Source organism: Lactuca sativa, chromosome 4 (assembly GCF_002870075.4).
Source record: "Lactuca sativa cultivar Salinas chromosome 4, Lsat_Salinas_v11, whole genome shotgun sequence".
In the NCBI taxonomy this organism is placed as follows: domain Eukaryota; kingdom Viridiplantae; phylum Streptophyta; class Magnoliopsida; order Asterales; family Asteraceae; genus Lactuca; species Lactuca sativa.
The window spans coordinates 387,810,708-387,830,449 of NC_056626.2; the positions used below are offsets into that span (position 1 = coordinate 387,810,708).

At 36.8% G+C, this 19,742-nt stretch overlaps 1 protein-coding gene across 1 annotated transcript; it reads right to left on the bottom strand.

The window, feature by feature from the left end:
• Nucleotides 1-7,867: 7,867 nt before the first annotated feature.
• LOC111894626 (transcription factor CYCLOIDEA) lies at nucleotides 7,868-8,952 on the bottom strand. The gene has a single exon (XM_023890719.3). It carries the CDS (start codon nucleotides 8,950-8,952, stop codon nucleotides 8,101-8,103), a length of 852 nt encoding a protein of 283 aa, XP_023746487.1. The 3' UTR covers nucleotides 7,868-8,100.
• Between the last annotated feature and the right edge of the window lie 10,790 nt (nucleotides 8,953-19,742).

The following is a 19,742-nucleotide window of genomic DNA, read 5'->3' on the forward strand; positions in this document are numbered from 1 at the left end:
TATCCCTAGACTAGATTACAATGCCTATAGCCATCTTTTAATACCAACTCTATTCTTAGGTGACACTAACCCATCTCTAGTATATTTATATTCCCTATACAACATTAGGTATTATTATTCTTTTTTTCTTCTAAGCAATGCTACTTTTAATACCATTATATGATATTATCTATTTAATCCTAACATAAAATAGAACTCTATATGGTTCGCACATAGCACAGTATATACATATAATAGCATATAATCTAGGAAATAAGCATATAATTCATATATGATTCCCAACATATATTTAATACTTTAATTTGAAAATTGTATTAAATCATGTTCATGATATAAACTATGCATTCACCTGACTTATGTGGGTGACTGGTGAACAAGATAGAGTTTTGCCTTACACCTTAGATATTTCTTAACATGACCTAAGTATAATTAATATAGAGTTTTAGTCTAATGATCATTTAGACTAATAATAGTATAAATCCTCACTAATCCCAATGTCTACATTAAGATCTATCAAGTAAGGATCAACCAGGTATATCAAGTAAGGATCAACCAGGCAGGACAGTTGGGAGGCAGGATTATTTCGGCATACAACTTTTATGAAATCCAACAACTAAGCCTACATGACCATTCTTGATACCTTTCATATAAGTAGATCAATAAATATTATATCTTGGAATCACTGATTAATCTTATTTATAGGTTCATAATAATAAATTATGAATATAAATATAGGTTACACTAAAAAGACTAGAGCGTAGCTTAAATTACAATGGTTCTTCCTGAAGAAAGTTAGGAAATTGCACTGACATAGCTTTTACTTGCAAGATACAACTACTTCAGGGATCGGAGGGCTTCACCGAAGACTAAAACTAAAAGATAATGGGCTACAATTGAAAGAAATCGACAGAGAGTGTTTGGGAAGTTGTGGGAGAAAGCATGAGGCTTAGCTTCTATTTATAGACGATTTTGGGATGCACGCCGTGCAAAATGCAGATTTTGTAAATTCCTTAACTTCTTCATATGAGCTCCATATTCGACGTTTTTTATATCCCAGAAAGCTCTTGACAAGAACTACAACTTTCCTTTAGACTTCATCAGCTAATTCTGACTTTATTTTACGCCCCTATATATTTTTTATAATTAAATGATTTTGCTAAAATTGTAACTCTCTCGTACGGACTATGTTTTTTTCATTCTTTTTCTTAAAATTCCTATATTAAAGAGTACTACGATTTCCTTTTGGTAACTTTAGCTACGACTCAACCATTCTCTTCGTAGCTTTTTACGTCACACATTCCTTATGTGTGACTAACTTTCATATCTTATAAAAATCATATCTAAGTTGTACGGAGTCGGAATTCTACGAAATTTATATTTTCGATATCGGTAAAATGTTTACTTTATATATATATATATATATATATATATATATATATATATATATATATATATATATATATATATATATATATCATACGGACTCTATTTTTGGCATTATTTTTCTCAAAATTCATATCTTTAAGAGTACTACGAATTTCCTTTTAGTGACTTTAGCTAAAACTCAATCATTCTCTTCGTACCTTTTTACGTCGTACATTCCTTGTATGCAACTAACTTTTATATCTTATAAAAATCAAATCTAATTCATACTGAGTCGGAGTTCTACGAAATTTATATATTCAGGATCGGGACAATATTCACTTTGTAAATATTATATATATATATATATATATATATATATATATATATATATATATATATAGAGCACTTATTTTTATTATTTACGAGTTGTTTTGCTGATTTTTCCTTGATACGAAACTTGTATTATATAGCGTGCAGCGCGCACAACTATAGATTCTCCTATTCAAGGATTGTAGTTTTAATAATTATTATTTAATATGTGTAGCCTAAATTTATGGGTATTACAAACCATATGATACATATGCAGAAGAAAATTTTACTCTATGCATATTTATTTTATGGACAATAAATGATTACCCCAGACCGTCGCAAACTGTATAGATTTCATACATGTTGAAAAGAACGTGGGTGAGAGTCTTCATAGTACAATGCGAAACATGTCTAACAGTACAAAAGACATATTGAAAGCTCGCAAAGATCTAAAAAGCTTGGGGTTAAAACCAGAGTTATTACCAAAAACAATAGAAGGTGACTAGTTACTCATGCCTGCATCAAGCTGCGCATTAAAATAGGTTCGAACTGGGAACGGGTGACGAGAGCGGTTCAACAACAATCAATTTTATGTTAATTTTTAGATCAGATGAAAACGGACGGTTTCGCAAAAAATCAGGTTGGACTGGTATGATAGATACGTTAAAAAATGTTTGAACTATTTTATTGGATATAGATAGTTAGATTTTACTTAGCCCATTAAGGTGTATATCAAATTAAAAACTCGTTATAAAAGATGACATTTGGTCACTGCTTTCGACCGTCGCACTACTTATCATGAATTTTTTCATGTTACAAATTTAAAAATAAGATTTAATGATATAGTAAAAATGCTAGTAATGTATAAATTAATGCACATAAATATCTTATTGTAGTAAAAATGAATGTGTTTTACTATTTGGATGTTGTTTATATTCTTACCCTCATAATTGTAATGGTTAATTTATTATTTGAATTCAAGATAAAGTGTTTTGTATTTTATTTAAAAATAACTTATTGATTTGTGGCTTTTTGGAAATTCAATAAGCCAAAAAAATTGTTTGTCAATATGATTAAAATAACATTTCACCAACCCTTCAAAAATGAGATTTGAAAACTCATATTATGTATTTACTTAATATTTATATCCATCTAAACTAGGGATCAAATCACTTAAAATGAATCTTGGACACATTATACTTATTTATCACCTTATGTCTTTATGTCTCACTTAATACCCAAGTACATATAACATAAAAAATGCATTATAAAAGATGACATTTGGCCACATTTTTTGGCCATTGCACGACTTGTCACGAGTTTTTTCATGTTAGAAACTTCAATATAAGATTTAATCACATCAAATGAAACTTCAATACCTTATGTCTCGCTTAATAACCGATACAAGGTAAATGTACATATAAAATAACAAAACCCATTACTAAAGAGGACATTTGGCCATCGCTTTCGATCGTCACATGACCTGTCACTTTTGTTTTGATGTAAAACTGATGTTAATGTCCAAAGTCTGATTGGCAATGATGACTCGTTTTTAGTAAAATTTCATTGAAACAATCATGTGAATTACTTTATAACCTTTAGTGATGAGAAATATAAAATTTGAGACCAACGAGTTTTCAAAAATCGACACCATAGCATAGTTTTGTACTAGTGATATATATATATATATATATATATATATATATATATATATATATATATATATATATATATATATATATATATATATATATTAGTGTTGTAAAAATCCCGACTAGGTTCCAAAATAACTTCGATTAATACCTAGGCACTACCCGACTGAGTAGAGGGCATCTAACAATTAATACCTACCTACACAATGAGTATAGTAGTAGAAAACAAAGAAAAATTAACACTTTGAAGAATTTCTATCTCAATAGAAAATATTTGAGGATTGATTATTGTTGTATTAATGATATTAACATATTTTGTTATGAAATTAGTGGTATTTACGAACTTTGTTATAATATTAGTCATATTTATTTATTTAAAATTCAAGGAATTAGTAATTTATGGTCCCTGATTCATCTACGCATTGCCGTTTAATCTTTGAAACTCAGTCCATTAACTAGCTAACGTCGAACGTGTTTTATAACATTGATATATATATATATATATATATATATATATATATATATATATATATATATATATATATATATATATATATATATATATACATATATATTTACTATCTTATAAAATAAATTTCACTATTTCTAAAAATAGATTGAATATAATAATATTATTTTTTTAAGACATTCAAATCATTAAGCTAATAGTACAAATAGTCATCAATAAAATAATATTAAATTTTAACTTGTGTTTTGAATCCTTATATTTCTCAACAAATTCTATCTCCTTCCCTAAATTTCGAATAATTCAAAATTTGAAACCATCAGAAAATACATGTTGATTCAAATATCAGTCCTGCAGATGGCTCTTTCTTAACAGGTTTTTATTTTAATCCTTACTTGTAATTGATTTTATCATATTTTAACTTTTTGTATTTTTATCTTATAAATATATTGGGTGAAGGGTTTATTATATCAAGTTTGTTCCTAAAAAGGTTTTTACTATGTTTCTTTAATGTGTTGGCTTTGCAGGTTCAAAGAACTCAACCAAGAGGGTCAGTTAGAGCATTATATTATCATTAGTTTGTATATTTTGGCATCTTACTTTTGCAATAAAGAACGGTTAAACACAATATTTGACATGATTAAGGTAGTTTGTATATTTTTCATCTTTTTTGTCTAAAAATGTAATATTTTTCATCGTTGGTCCTTATAATATCAAGTTTCACATGGACTTCCAGATTACGGTGATTATTATCCTTATTATAAGGGTCTATATAGATTTTGTTCAATATTTTAAGGTTTCGAGAACCTAAATGAATATGAATCCTTGAAATACATACCATCGTTGAAAATGTTTTAATTTGTGACCAAACTTGGTTTAAAATCACAATGAAAAAGTTGACACCTGAGTATTTTGGTCTTCTCAAAGGCCTATTTATCGATTTTTGAATCACAACACCTGATATTCTAAAGGTTTATTTTTTTAAACTATTATTTATATATATTAGCATTTTACTTAGTAGGAAATTAAATTAATAAAGGAATTAAGGAAAACGAATAAAAAAGAGGACGATAAAGAATATAAGTGGTTTGGGTATGTATAAATGGAAGTAATAACCATTTAGGGGGTGTTTGGCAAAAAAACTTATTGCTTATTAGTTTATTAGCTTATAAGTTAATAAGTAAGTGTAGGGTCACTTATGAAAAAATAACGTATTAGAGGTTCCCCACCGGAATAAGTTATTTTAATCCAAACACTTTTTAACTTATAGTGATGTGGAACCTAATAACTTGTTTTAAAAAACCTTAGTCAAACACCCCCTCAATATGGTATAGTAATGCTCTTGAAAAATAGGTGTCATTTAATATTCATTTCTCGAAGTGAACGCAAAATGGTTTTAACTCTAAAGAGATCAAATTATTCGCCGTCCGTCGCTTTGCGGGGGTAGACGGCTAGTATATATATATATATATATATATATATATATATATATATATATATATATATATATATATATATATATATATATATATATATATATATATATATATAAAGAGAGAGAGAGAGAGAGAGAGAGAGTAAAATTTTAATGAGATCTTTATATATATTAAGCTCATTAGGATTAAACTTTTAACCAATCGTTTTTATATCATGTTTATAAATTTTCCTTCAGAACACGAATCAAATACCCCTAATCCTCATCTTGTGTAGATCACCAATACAATGTCGCCTCATGCTGCCTTCGTAGTATCGTCGCTCCACATCGCCTTTTCTGCATCATTGGTCCAAGCCACCATTGTTACACCATCGATGTTGAACAGAGAAGGCCATAACCTTAACTTAAATTGTATTCATCGCCCCCTTTCACCTATACTTCTTTAAAACTCCACTATCATGAAGCACTTAAAAACTCCCACCCGTTTTCTTTCAAATCATCCTAAAATTCATGATTGAACTAAAAATTCATTACATATGCTACATAAGAAGTTCCAATTAACATACATATTAAAAATTTATGAAGACCAGGAAAACCTTTGAAGTCATACTAGCTACAAGTTCTTTCCCTTTTCCCTATCTTTGTATGTTGTAAAAAGTTGCAAACACCTAATAGACTCCAATTCTCATTGATAACATGCCCAATAAGTTCCTCTTTCTCTTCATTTTATTTGTTTCCTTTTACCGGTTCAAGGAATGAGTGATTTTAAAAAGTTGAATGCAAAATATTAGAGAATTGAGAAATGTATACAAGGTATTCGTGGAAATGGCACAAAGAGATTTATTAAAGGTAAGCTCCTATTTGAACATTTTGCTTAGTTTGATTGTGTGAGAGGCTAACTTATGGTCATGTGTAATCACCAATTTAAGTAGGTTTGTCAATTTTAGATGGATTTGTTTTCTTTTGTTGCTTAAGGAATAACAAAACTTGATAACATCTTATAGTTGGGTGTATTTGATTATGAATGCTTTCTAATAGAATGGTTACACAATTGACATAATTCTATGCAAGTGGAAGCATGGGATACAAGAGTAACATCTCAACATTAGAGGTTGTTGAACAATTAGAAATACATGCACCTATGGAATAAGGCAAATGTGCTATGTGGTTTCTAAGAAAGAATGTATCAAGAGGCTTACAATCACCATCATTGCTATTTTATTTCCTTCGTGTTGAAGCTTCGTCGACAAATTGATTATGGTGTCATCGTCTATATTTATTGAGATTTAATACATGTGATGGATGTATAAATGTAAGTATGGTTATTTATCCCGAATTCTTTGTGATATATCTTAATTTTATTTATTTAAAATTAGAATAATTTCATTAGATAAGAATGAATTTGAACTTCATATTAGGATAGGATTTTGGTTTAATGGTTTAGTTGTAAAAGAAATTACAAGAAATAGAATGAATTACTAATTTTTTAGTGAGAAGAATGAAAAAAGGTGTGTGTGTGTGTGTGTGTGTGTGTGTGTGTGTGTGTGGGGGGGGGGGGGGGGGGGGGGGGCTTACATTAGCAAATATAGGATCTAGGAAAAATGAAATTTAGATTGGTTTATTATAGTAGATAAAATAGAAGATTGGTGTGTGATCCTATATTTGAAATATGCCACTCAGAAATTAAAATTAAATATATTCCTATTTTTTCTTCCGATTCATCATCCTATCACTTTTAGATGATAATAAGTCTAATGAGAATCTATTAATTTTATTAAATATAAAAAAATGTCATAATGTTAAATGTGTAATAAGTCTAATGAAAATTTATTAATTTTATTAAATATAAAAAATATCATAATGTTAAATGTGTAAGAAGATGGTAAGAATAAATATAGGATCTAGGAAAAATGAAATTTAGATTGGTTTATTATAGTAGATAAAATAGAAGATTGGTGTGTGATCCTATATTTGAAATATGCCACTCAGAAATTAAAATTAAATATATTCCTATTTTTTCTTCCGATTCATCATCCTATCACTTTTAGATGATAATAAGTCTAATGAGAATCTATTAATTTTATTAAATATAAAAAAATGTCATAATGTTAAATGTGTAATAAGTCTAATGAAAATTTATTAATTTTATTAAATATAAAAAATATCATAATGTTAAATGTGTAAGAAGATGGTAAGATTAAAAAAAAATGAAGAACATTTGATTTCTATATGCTATCAACCAAATGATATAGGGTTCCATTCAACCCTAACATCTTTTTCCTACTTTAAAGCCCATGGACCTTAATCCGTTAAATAGTAAATTAGTTATATGATCTCACAAAGTATAAGCCCATATGAAATCCTAACATGGTATCCACAGAAATTTTCTCAAATAATCATCATAAGTGGGTAGGATCCAACCGTTCTAACAAGAAGTTTGGCATTTGAACCAAAATTCAATGAAATTTATAAATGCTAAAAAAACTTCCTTTCTTTGGTTGACAAACGAAACTTCATTAGAAGGATATCAACATATTATATATCACCTAGTAAACTGAGTTCCAAAAAATGTTTATGTGTGGCATTGTCAAATCTTGTTTGAATTCACTTCAAACCACGTAGGAACACGATAATCAGGAATAAATAATATTAAACAATTCGGTTAATCAATAATGAACAATTTTACACTTACTACATCCTTACAATATAAAGCTCTAGGTCCCCCCCAAATGAACTAGTGCAAGAAGATGACTACTAGATCCGGTTACTGGCTCAAACCCAGATTTTCTCCTGCATTTCTTTCAAACTTGTGTTAGACAAATTAAACAAAGAAACGAAAGTAAATGAAATCTTGCAGATTTGGGTAACCCTAATTACATAAAAAACATTTTTTCCACAATTGATTCGTTGTAATCACTTTGTGATTCTATCTGACCCCAAAAGCTCGACTGAATAGTTAAGTTTGAAGAGCTTACTGCATGACAAGAGTACTCATCAGGAAATTTTTTCAAATCATATTGTTGCATCTTAATCCGCATTTTTTCTTTTGTCCTTTCTCTAGCCCTAGCTCTTGCCTCTGCTCTTGACTGCTCTCTCGCAACATCAACACGATGCCCGGATTTCTGTTTTTGAGTTATCTTCTTCATTTTTCCATTAACAAACCTGAATTCAGACTTGTTCTCACCTTCATCGTCATCAAGAAAAGCTAATTCACATTGACCAGTACTCACAGTTGATGACGATGAGTGCTTTGTTTCTTTAACCAGCTCCTTAATGGCGACCTTGGATTTCGTAAACAACCAATCGAGGGTTTTGCTTGCTTTGTCGAACCCTAGCATGTTCTGAAGCTCAAAAAACTTTCGAGCAATATCAATGGACAATCTCACCCTCCGATCTCTAGGGCCTTGAGCTGTGTTGATTTTACTATGCCCATCTTTCTTACTGTTCACTGTTTTCTTCTTACAAGGATAAACTATCGACTCTAAAAGATCATCATAATCATCACTATACTGCAACACAGATCCTTCTTGAACCTGCTGACAAGTCAAATCTTGCGTATTTGCAGTGACTTCCGGTGGTGGCGATGAGGGTGGTGGAGACACAAATGGGTTACTGTTGTTTTCGTGGTGGCTAAAATAAAAACCAACTTTTTCGAAGAAGGAACTGAAAGTAGGAGAGACATGGCTTGAAGAAGGAATTTTTTGGGAAAGATTTGAAGAAAACATTGTATTTAGAAACAAAATCTGAAAATTGATGCTTTCTTAATCAAAAAGTTCAAATATAATATTATAAAAGAAGATCTTGGTAAGATTGAATTTAAAGGATTTCCTCCAATCGTAAGCTTTTGCACTGTGCATCTTCTGTTTTAGGGCACAAGTCGGATCATACATGAAAAAAAAAAGGCATAGACTACAGGTACTATCGGATAGAAACTGTACTACCTTTACATTTCAAGATAATTAATTATATAATATTAATAAGTTGAAAAGAATAAAAACCTAGATACAGTTTAAGTATATGTATACATAAGTAAGAATGCTCATTCACATGACTCTTGTTTTCATATGTACCAATTTAGTTAGCGGGATATGATTTCATCACTGCATAGTTTTACTTGGTAAAGAGCTGTTATATAATATTATAATATATTAAATTGGTCAACACTAGAAAAATATAATATTCAGTAGAATCGAACACCCAGTTCATCAGACCTTATGTGAGTCTGTGACCTATATAATATATATGCAATCTAATGATATGACCACATTTGTTGAGTCATTGTTATAAGTGATAGATAGATCGGTGAAAACAGTATTTTAGGTCTTAATATGGACTCGGGCAAAAAAATCATGCTTGTGAAAGTGTTTCTTACATATTTTAAAGGTTAATATCAACATATAGCAACCTACTATCACGAATTTTGGCTTAAAGTCACTAATTTATATTTTAATTTTAATCAATAGTTTTTTTTTTTAGTTTTAAAAAACATAGCAATATAAGAAATTTTATCGGATAAACCAGTAACGTTAGGTTCCGTATAAGCATTCTTTAGGACATATTTTGTTACTGTTTGATTCGTATTATATCGACCATGATGTGGATATTCGATCCACTAGACTTTTTTAATTTAATTTTAGTTTTTACAAATTAAAAAAAAATATATTAAATATTTTTAACAAAATTTTAAAATAAAATCATCGACACCAAATGGCTTGATCCCATAAAAATTGAGACAGTTGCTTAATACTCCAGAATGAAATAGCTTAATCATGAAGAATGAAATGGCTTGATGATCCAATTTAATTTAGAGTTTGTTCAAATCAATTGCACAAAATCCCATAACGTTTACAACATTACAGGTTATAAATAAATGATTTGGCAAACTTTGCAATGGAGATTGATATCTAACGGGCCATGCATTAGAGTCCAAAGGACCATGCATTCTAATGTCGTATCTCCTAAATCCACAAATGTTAGTTTTCAAAAGAATTGGTTTTGTCATCCAGAAAAAGCTAGCGGCGCAGCTTGTTGTCCGTTTGCCTTTTAATCGATATGTATTGAACTATAATATTTTCTCAATATATTCTAACTATCTACCATCTTGTGTACTTATGCTTCAATAATGATATATTATCTCACGATTTTAACATGACATGCAGATATATAAATATGTTTTCAAACTCTTTAACGAATTGTGTAACGAGTGGTAAATTTTCTATTCCTATTAGTTTTTTTCTTACTTTTTTTCAATAGCCAACCAATCATTTTATTCAAACCACGCCTAGCAAGGCCGTCCACAAAAATTACGAATACAAGTTAAGTGATCCGGTGTTTGGCCCATCAACCAAAACTTATGTGAAATATAAACCTAGCCAGGCATGCAGTGTAGCTTTTTATTTCCTAAGAATGATAGTTTTTTCTCTACTACGAAGGATACCACAAAGATAGTCTTATGGGAAAGAAATTCCTTTCGGGAATGATAGCGTTATGGTAGGATATCTTGTTTTGAATAAAATTTATCATATCTTGTCATTTTCATATTTTATAAGACATTTTAGGTTTTATGGGATATGTCTAGATATGGGTCGAACCAGGAACCGGTGGCGAGAGCAGTTCAACAACGACCAGTTTTATGTCAAATTTTATATCTGATCAAACCAAATGGATTTTTTAGGAATACTGGTTGAACCAAGTGTGATAAAACTTGTAAACAATGATTGCAACCGGCTAGTTTATCGGACTTCGATATTTGAATTTCACTTAGCTCGTTAGTAACAATCTATTTCCAAAACAAATTGAACAACTCGCTTTATCAGGTTATGGAAAGTGTACGCAACTCGAAGGACAACACACGACATTACCGAACAAGACTTAGACGCACACAAGACACCTGCCAAACATCGATCTTCTGAACATTAAGACAAATTTCTCAACTGTTATGTTCGAAACTGGTTTAGCTTTATATTTTCAGGGGTTAAAGATGGACTTTTTGGGAAAAAATTTATGCCACGTCGTGGAGCACAGATGCCTTCCACGTGGCTGCGGTTAAAAGCACATGTATTTTATTGGGCCGCCACGACCTAGTCAAGGGTTGCCACAACGTGACATCTGTTCTAGCCCAAACCCATGATATTTTTAGGCTTTCCTTCACATTGTTCTTTGCCAGTCTCAAACACCCTTTTAGCTCAGTAAATCCCTTGGTGATTTGTGGCCTTTTGGAGCATTTGTTGGTTTGGAGAAAAAGAGAATAATTTGCTCTATTGGTGGATCTTGAAAGGAAACAACATCATCAGCATCTCACATTGCTTCTAGATCTTTGTAAGTGTCAAAGCCTCAAACTTTATGGCTTGAAGTGGTTAGATCTAAGTTGTTATCGCATGTTTTTCGTGTTTAAGAAAGTTTGAATGGAATAAACACGTAAAGTTGGCAACTTTATTCTTTCTAAGGGTCCTTGAGTATGATAATTCTCAGATCTAGGAGTTGGTTGAGGATTAGGTTCATGCATATGAGGTTTTGGTCACTTTTAGCTCATTTTGACATAGAATGGATTCTAGACATGTATTGGATATGCATGTCTATAAAGTTTTCACCTTTATCCTTTACCCGTTATTAGAAATTCTCATGGAGTGGTTCTTGTATTAAGGGCTTAATGGTTTAAACATGGTTATATTTTTCCTTGATTGGACCGACGGTTTGAGATCTTGATATATTTGGGTGAATTAATGGATAAAGCTGGAAACTTTATCCATTTAAGCCATATCACTAGTACAAAAGTCTCATATGACCCAGTTAAATCAATTAAATACCTCGGTTTTGAACTGAGTCCTTGTTAGGTTTTAGTATACTACAACATCCTATAGTGTACATACAACCCTAAAAGCTTTGGATCTATGTTTTCTCTAATTATACATGGAATATTATTTCCAAAGCTTTAAGCCTACAACTAGCATACAAATGACATAAATAATATGAAATACTAGTTAGGATGACATAACTCTTATGTAGCATGAAACCTTGTTGTATTTGGCCTTTAAAAACATAGCCCGAATAGTGTGGAAGCGTCAAATGGAATCACAACACATCATGGACAAAGGTGGAACTTGAGAGAGAATTCGATGCACCCAACAACACCCATGAACTCCAAGAACATGCATGTAGATGCTTTTTAGGTTAAGAACATGTATTTATATGTTGGATTTCAAGGGTCATGGGTATTACTCAAAACGATACCCATGGATTTATGATTCATGGTTCATGTGACCCAACTCTTTATGTATCCATACATAAACTTGGTCTAACATGGATCATAAGCCCAACACGGATCATAAGCCCACCACATATAAATATAAATATAACTAATTACCATAATTATTCCACATAGATTTAATTAGTCTCTTTTGATCACTAAATTAATTCCAAATTGATTATTGATCAATACTAATTAAAACATATGATTTCATATTAATATATTATAACTTATAATATATTAATAAATCATATATATTAACTTTCTCTCAAGAATCCATCCTAACAAATTGTCTTGATGACATGCAACCCAAATGGACCATACTACTCTCGGGTCAACTACATACCAATAATAGTTATGGGCTTAGACATATAATCCAACTGTCACATCCATAAATTTACACCAAATTTAAATTTTTTCGGTCATTATAAAAATTAAATAGCATTGTTTACAACAATGTTTTCAAATCAATATCCATCAGAGTGTCCCAAAAATCATAACATAAGGATGAGGAGCGGTACGGTCATGCCTTCGCCTTGCCATGATCCCCTGAAGTACCTGAAACTATAAACTGAAAACTGTAATCCCGAGGGCTTAGTGAGCTACCCCCAAAATACCAATACCACACTGACAATGCCATATCAGTAACAATCAATCAATCAACATGCATACTGGCCATCGACCTGAATGGACCGCCCTACTAGGCCTACAGTCTATATGAATCTATCTTGAGCCTTCGGCATGACTGGTCCGCTTCGTGCGCCTGCAGTCTCCCCAGACTGCTCATAGGGTATGTTGGTCTTTAGCACAAAGCAGTACCGCTTCAACCCAACCAACAAGCAAATAACCATATGCGCATAACTATCACATACGGGCATATACAAACATCAACATCTCTATCACACTGATCATCAATCATAGAATTTTCTCGTAACTACAGTACCGACCTAGCAGGTCACTAACATACCAATCCTTACAGATCATTAGAGCATAATATACTGCCTATCCTGATTCCAATCTAACAGATCATAACCACATGTAGCATACCATAACATTAACAACTAAAGGGCCGACCTTGGTGTCGTAGACCCTATCGATATAGTGAGGATAACTCACCTTGAATATGTCGACTCGGAAGATAAACTCCAACTCTCGGATCACTCAACACAGGCTCCACCACCTATGATCATAACACAATATACACATAAGTCCTTAACCTTATAAGGAACTCCATAACCCACCAATCAACCCCTGTTCAAAGTCAAAGTCCTCAATCAAGGTCAACAGTCCATTTTGACCCCAACTCGCCGAGTTCCTTGAAGTACAATCCAACTTGCGGAGTCATCGAGGTGACTCGCCGAGTTCCTTCGATCCTCGTTCAAACTTTAAGGCCACCCGTCGAGTTCCCTCCTTGCAACTCGACGGATACACACGCATACATAATCCAAGGAAAACTCATCCGACTCGCCGAGTTGTTCTTCAACTCGTCGAGTCTTATGATAATCTTCATCGGACTCGCCGAGTCATTCATCCAACTCGTCGAGTTCATGGCCATCTTCAAGTGACTCACTGAGTCAACCTTGCGACTTGCTAAGTCTATTCAGTCCTCTTTCCATACAGACTTGTTTTGAGCCATGCAACGGCTCCAAATCACAGATCCAAGCTTCTAGGGCACGCTTATCACGTAAAGTTGCAAACTTTACGTGCATGCATGGCTTTAAAGACTCTAAATGCCTATTTTAAGTTCTTAATAGAACTTCATGCTCAAGAGGGACCTTAATCATGACCAAAACTAAAACTTTATGCTTCTAGAATCCAAGGAGGGTCCAGATATGCAGTTACAACCCCAGATCTAGCCCTTAGCTCATATTTCCAACTTAATATCTCACCAAAAACCCTAAAACTCAACCAATAAAAGAGATTCACAAGGAAAAAGGCGATGAGGTTACCTCCAGAAGATGATAACTGAGATAGGAGTTGATTCCCACACTCTACTTGCTCCAATCTCCTTCTCCTCCAAGCCTTCTCCCTCTAAAGATCCTCTTTTCAAGCTTCAACACATAATGGGCATAAACACATGCGTATTAGGGTTTTAATGGGCTTTCAAAGACTGCAAAGAGGCCAAAGGTGGCTGAGGCTCCTTTAAATAGAGGTGCAAACCCCAGGATTTAGGGTTTCATCGGCCAGCTCCTACTCGCCGAGTCCTAATATGGACTCGTCGAGTAGGTCACTTAACACGCGATCCAACCCCGCTGCTACTCGATGAGTAGGTCAACCAACTCGTCGAGTAGAGCTTAACCTAATAATTCTTATTTAAACAATACCTGAGAAGCGAGGGCATTACAACTCTATCCCACTAAAACTAGACTTCGCCCTCGAAATAAGCTAGAATAAAAAATGTCGGGTAATGCTCGCGTATCTCCGCCTCCGGCTCCCATGTCCACTCGAATCCCTTCTGATGTTCCCACTGTACCTTTATGAAAGGTATTACCTTGTTCCGAAAAATCTTCTTCTTCTTTTCCAAAATAGCCACAGGCCTCTCCATATAGTTCAGGCGCTCATCGACCTGAACGTCATCCAACGATGCCACTGCCTCCTGGTCCATAATGCGTTTTTGCAATTACGAAACATGAAACTTGCTATGGATCCGGCTAAGCTCCTCCGGAAGCTCTAGCCTATAAGCCACCCTGCCAACCCTGACAACAGCCCTGAACGACCCAATGTAACGAGGACCCAATTTTCCCCTCTTCCTGAAGCGGATCGCACCCTTCTAGGGTGAGACCTTCAGGAGAACCATGTCACCAACCTGAAATTCCAGCTCAGATCGGCGTCGATCGGCATAACTTTTCTGCCGACTCTGAGCGGTCTGCAGTCGTTGTCTAATCTGCTGTATCATCTCGGTAGTTTGCAGAACTACCTCTGCCCGACCCGTCACCTTGTGCCCAACCTCACTCCAGCAGACTGCGGTCCTACACTTCCGCCCATACAACAGCTCCAAAGGCAGGGCGCCAATACTGGAATGATAGATGTTGTTGTAGGCAAACTCTGCAAGCGGTAAGTGAGAATCCCAACTCCCACCGAAATCAATGACGCACGCCCTCATCATATCCTCGAGGGTGTGAATGGTCCACTCACTCCGCCCATCGGTCTGCGGATGGAACATCATGCTAAAATGCAGTCGTGTACCCAGTTCCTCATGGAACTTCTGGCAAAAACGGGAAGTAGACGTGACATATCGATCGGAAACGATAGAAACTGGAACCCCATGGCAAGAGACAATCTCTCTGACGTACAGGTCGGCCAACTTCTCTACCGACGAACTATCCTGTATGGCTAGGAAATGGGCACTCTTGGTCAATCGATCCACGATGAACCATATACCATCGAACCCTTTTGCCGTCTTTGGCAACTTCGTGACGAAATCCATCGCGATCCGTTCCCATTTCCACATGGGAATCTCTAGAGGCTGCAGCTTACCATGCGGCCTCTGATACTCGGTCTTAACCTTCCTACAGGTCAAGCACCTCTCAACAAACCAAGCGATATCTCGCTTCATGCCAAACCACCAATAACTCGAACTCAAATCACGGTACATCTTGGTGGCTCCCAGGTGAATCGAAAAACGAGACTTTTGAGCCTCCTCCATCACTGTGTATCGGACCCCTCCGGACATCAGAACCCAAAGCCGAACATAACGGGTCAATAATACACAGCTATCCTGAACAATCCGGGTGCTTTCTCCCTTAATCCTCTCCAACTTCTAGTTCTCTGGTCTCATACCCTTAATCTGAGCATCCCTGACGAAACCCACCAGCTGGGAATCCACTGCTATCCTCATATACCTGGCTGGGGTCGAGGACCCAGCTGACTTGCGGCTCAGAGCATCCGCAACTACGTTCGCTTTACCAGGATGGTAAAGGATCTCGCAATCATAGTCCTTGACCACATCTAGCCACCTGCGCTGCCTCGTGTTCAGGTTCGGCTGATCCATGATGTGCCTCAAACTCTTGTGATCCGTGTAAATAGTACATCAGACCCCGTACAGATAATGTCTCAAAATCTTGAGAGAGAAAACCACCGCTCCCAACTCAAGATCGTGCGTAGGGTATCTCGTCTCATGTAGCTTCAGCTGCCGTGATGCATAGGCTACCACCCGTCCTCTCTGCATGAGGACTGCCCCCAAGCCTATGATGGATGCATCACAAAATACCACAAAATCCTCAACTCGCCGGGGAGTGTCAACATCGGCACTTCACATAAACACTGCCAGAGGGTCTCAAACGCCCTCTGCTGCTCAGGGCCCCACCAGAAATCCACCCCTTCCTCGTTAGACAAGTGAGGGGTACGACAATCTTGGAGAAATCACGAATGAATCTCTGATAATACCTTGCCAAACCCAAGAAACTCCTGATGTCTGAGGGAGATCTCGGAGTCTCCCACTGGATAACCGCCTCCACCTTGGCCGGATCGACCAAAATCCCTCCTGGTTAACGAGATGTCCGAGGAACTAGACCTCTCATAAGCAAAACTCGCATTTCGAGAACTTGGCATACAACCATTCTCGCCTCAGAACCTCCAGCAGCTCCCTGAGATGCTCCTCATGCTGCTCTCGGGTCTTGGAATACACCAAGATGTCATCTATGAACACAATGACCGAGTGATTGAGCATCGGTCTGCAGACTCGGTTCATCAAATCCATGAACACTGCTGGCGCATTAGTGAGCCCAAACGACATCACCACGAACTCGTAATGACCATAACGAGTCCGAAATGCGGTCTTCTCCACGTCTTCCTCCCTCACCCTGACCTGGTGGTATCCTGATCTCAAATCAATCTTGGAAAACCAAGATGCTCCCTACAGCTGATCAAAAAGATCATCTATCCTCGGGAGCGGATAACGGTTCTTCACCGTTAACTTTTTTAGCTCCCTCTAGTCAATGCACATCCTATGCGAACCGTCCTTCTTCCTGATGAAAAGGATCGGTGCTCCCCAGGGTGAGCTACTCGGACAATAAACTGCTTACTCAGCAGCTTCTGCAACAGAGATGATAGCTCCTGCATCTCCGGCGGTGCCAAACGGTACGATGCCTTGGCGATAGGGGCCGCACCTGGCACTAGATCAATCCTGAACTCAACCTGCCTCACCGGAGGCACTCCGGGTAACTCATCCGGAAACACATCAACAAACTCTCTAACCACGGTGACCTCTGAAACTAAGAGCTTCTCTCTAACCTGCATATCTACCACATATGCCAAATAACCGGCACACCCGTGCTGAATATACTGTCGAGCCCTGGCTTCCGAACAAAACCGTGATCCCGACCTGGTTCCCTCACCATATACTACTAGTTCTCCCCCACTTGTGGTTCGAACCACCACCAGGTGTCCCTCACAGTCGATCATGGCGCCAAAATAGCTAAACCAATCCATCCCTACAATCACGCATACATCCCCCATGGGGATATGAATCAAATCTATCGGGAAGGACACCCCGAAAATCTCCAACCCGCATCCCCGGTAGACCGAAGAAGTAGAAACCCCGTGCTCGTTGGCGATCGAAACTCGCAATGGACACTCAAGATCATCTATCGGCACACTGAAACCTGTAGAGAAGGTCTGAGATACAAACAAACGACTCGCCCCCGAGTCAAATAATACCAAAGCAGGCAATGAATTCACTAAAAACGTACCTAACCACAAGTACAATCAATCAACATAACACCAATACAATAACTGAGACAAAGAAAAGAAAGGTACCAGCAACCACATCCGGTGCTGCCTTGGCCTCTTCGGCCGTGAGATGGAAGGCGCGACCCTGAGCCTTCGGACGCTCCACCTTTATTGGCCTCCCATCTCTAATCCTCACAGTAGCTGGCGCGGGACCTAGCGATGGCTTGGCGGCGAGCTGCGGACAGTTGGTCTTCATATGACCAACCTGATGACAATGGTAACAAATCCTCATATCTGTCGGAGGAGGCAGACTGACGGCAGCCCCTGGCATAGTGCCCCTCCTTACCACATTTGTGGCACCCACCTCCTGCTCGACAAACTCCCGAATGACCCCGGCTACACTTTCCATAAGTGTGGCTCTGCTGACTCCTAGATCGAGTATCAGCGGTCTAAGACCGCTTAGGCGTCGGCTAACACTATGCCGGTGCCTGACGCTGCTCCTTCATCTACAGCTCTATCTCCAACTCACGCTGCCTCGCGGCTTCTTGTAGATATAGGAGGGTATCGCAACGCTGTGTAGCCACAAACTGCCGTATATCCGTCTTGAGAATACTCAGATAACGAGTCACCTATGACTGCTTTGACGCAAACTCCGGGCAAAACATAGCCCTCTTAGTGAACATCTGGGTAATCTCCATCATGGACTCCCCATCCTGCCTCAACATCAAAAACCCCTGAGCAAGCCGCTCCCGTTCCACGTGTGGAACGTAGCGGGTGAGGAACATATCCCGGAACTACACCCAAGTAATAGCAGCCCGCTGATCATCAAAATATGAACCTGTCGTCAATCTCCACTAGTCCTTTGCCCCGAGCCTAAGCAGGTTCAGAGCACACTTGACCTTCTGGTCAGCAGGACATGAGCACGTGAAGAGACAACCCTCCACGTCAGACAACCACCACATAGCCCTGATCGCATCCTGTGTACCATCAAATGTCGGGGGCTTTGTATTATTGAAGTCCCAGTAGTGGAAAGCCCTGCCGGCTCCTCCTCCAACCCCTGCACAGTTACAGCCGAGGTGGCTGCAGTGGCTGCTGTCTCTACCAAAGCTGCATATTGCTCATCAAACTACTCAACCATCGCGGTCTTGATCGACCCAAACATCTCTGGTAGTTGCGCTCGGATAGCCACAACGACCTCATTGTGCAGAATCTCCCGGATCCTGGCATCTAGCTCCTCAGTCCCTATCTGAACCATGGGCTCAGGTGGTACCGGCACCTCTGACCCTCCGTCTCCCGACCCTGACCCTGATCCGAATCGCGACCTTAATCCAGACCCAGCAGCAAAACGTCTCGTCACCACCATACTGAAAAGTACAATCAAGACATTAGATAAACAACATAATACTGGGAGACCCAAACCCACAAATCCTAGGGGTTGTGACTTCCTTGCTATGCGTATGGGTCCTGTGCTTCCAGTAGTACAGGCCCATACTACCTTCCACACCTACCCATATTTGTCTCAAGTGTCACCACAACGCCCTAATACTACACTCAACATAATGTGCACTCAACCCTCACTACTAGGGGACATCGCCTATT

What these genes read in the sequence shown, in the direction of transcription:
- LOC111894626 (XM_023890719.3), bottom strand. Translation starts at nt 8,952, where the DNA reads ATGTTTTCTTCAAATCTTTCCCAAAAAATTCCTTCTTCAAGCCATGTC.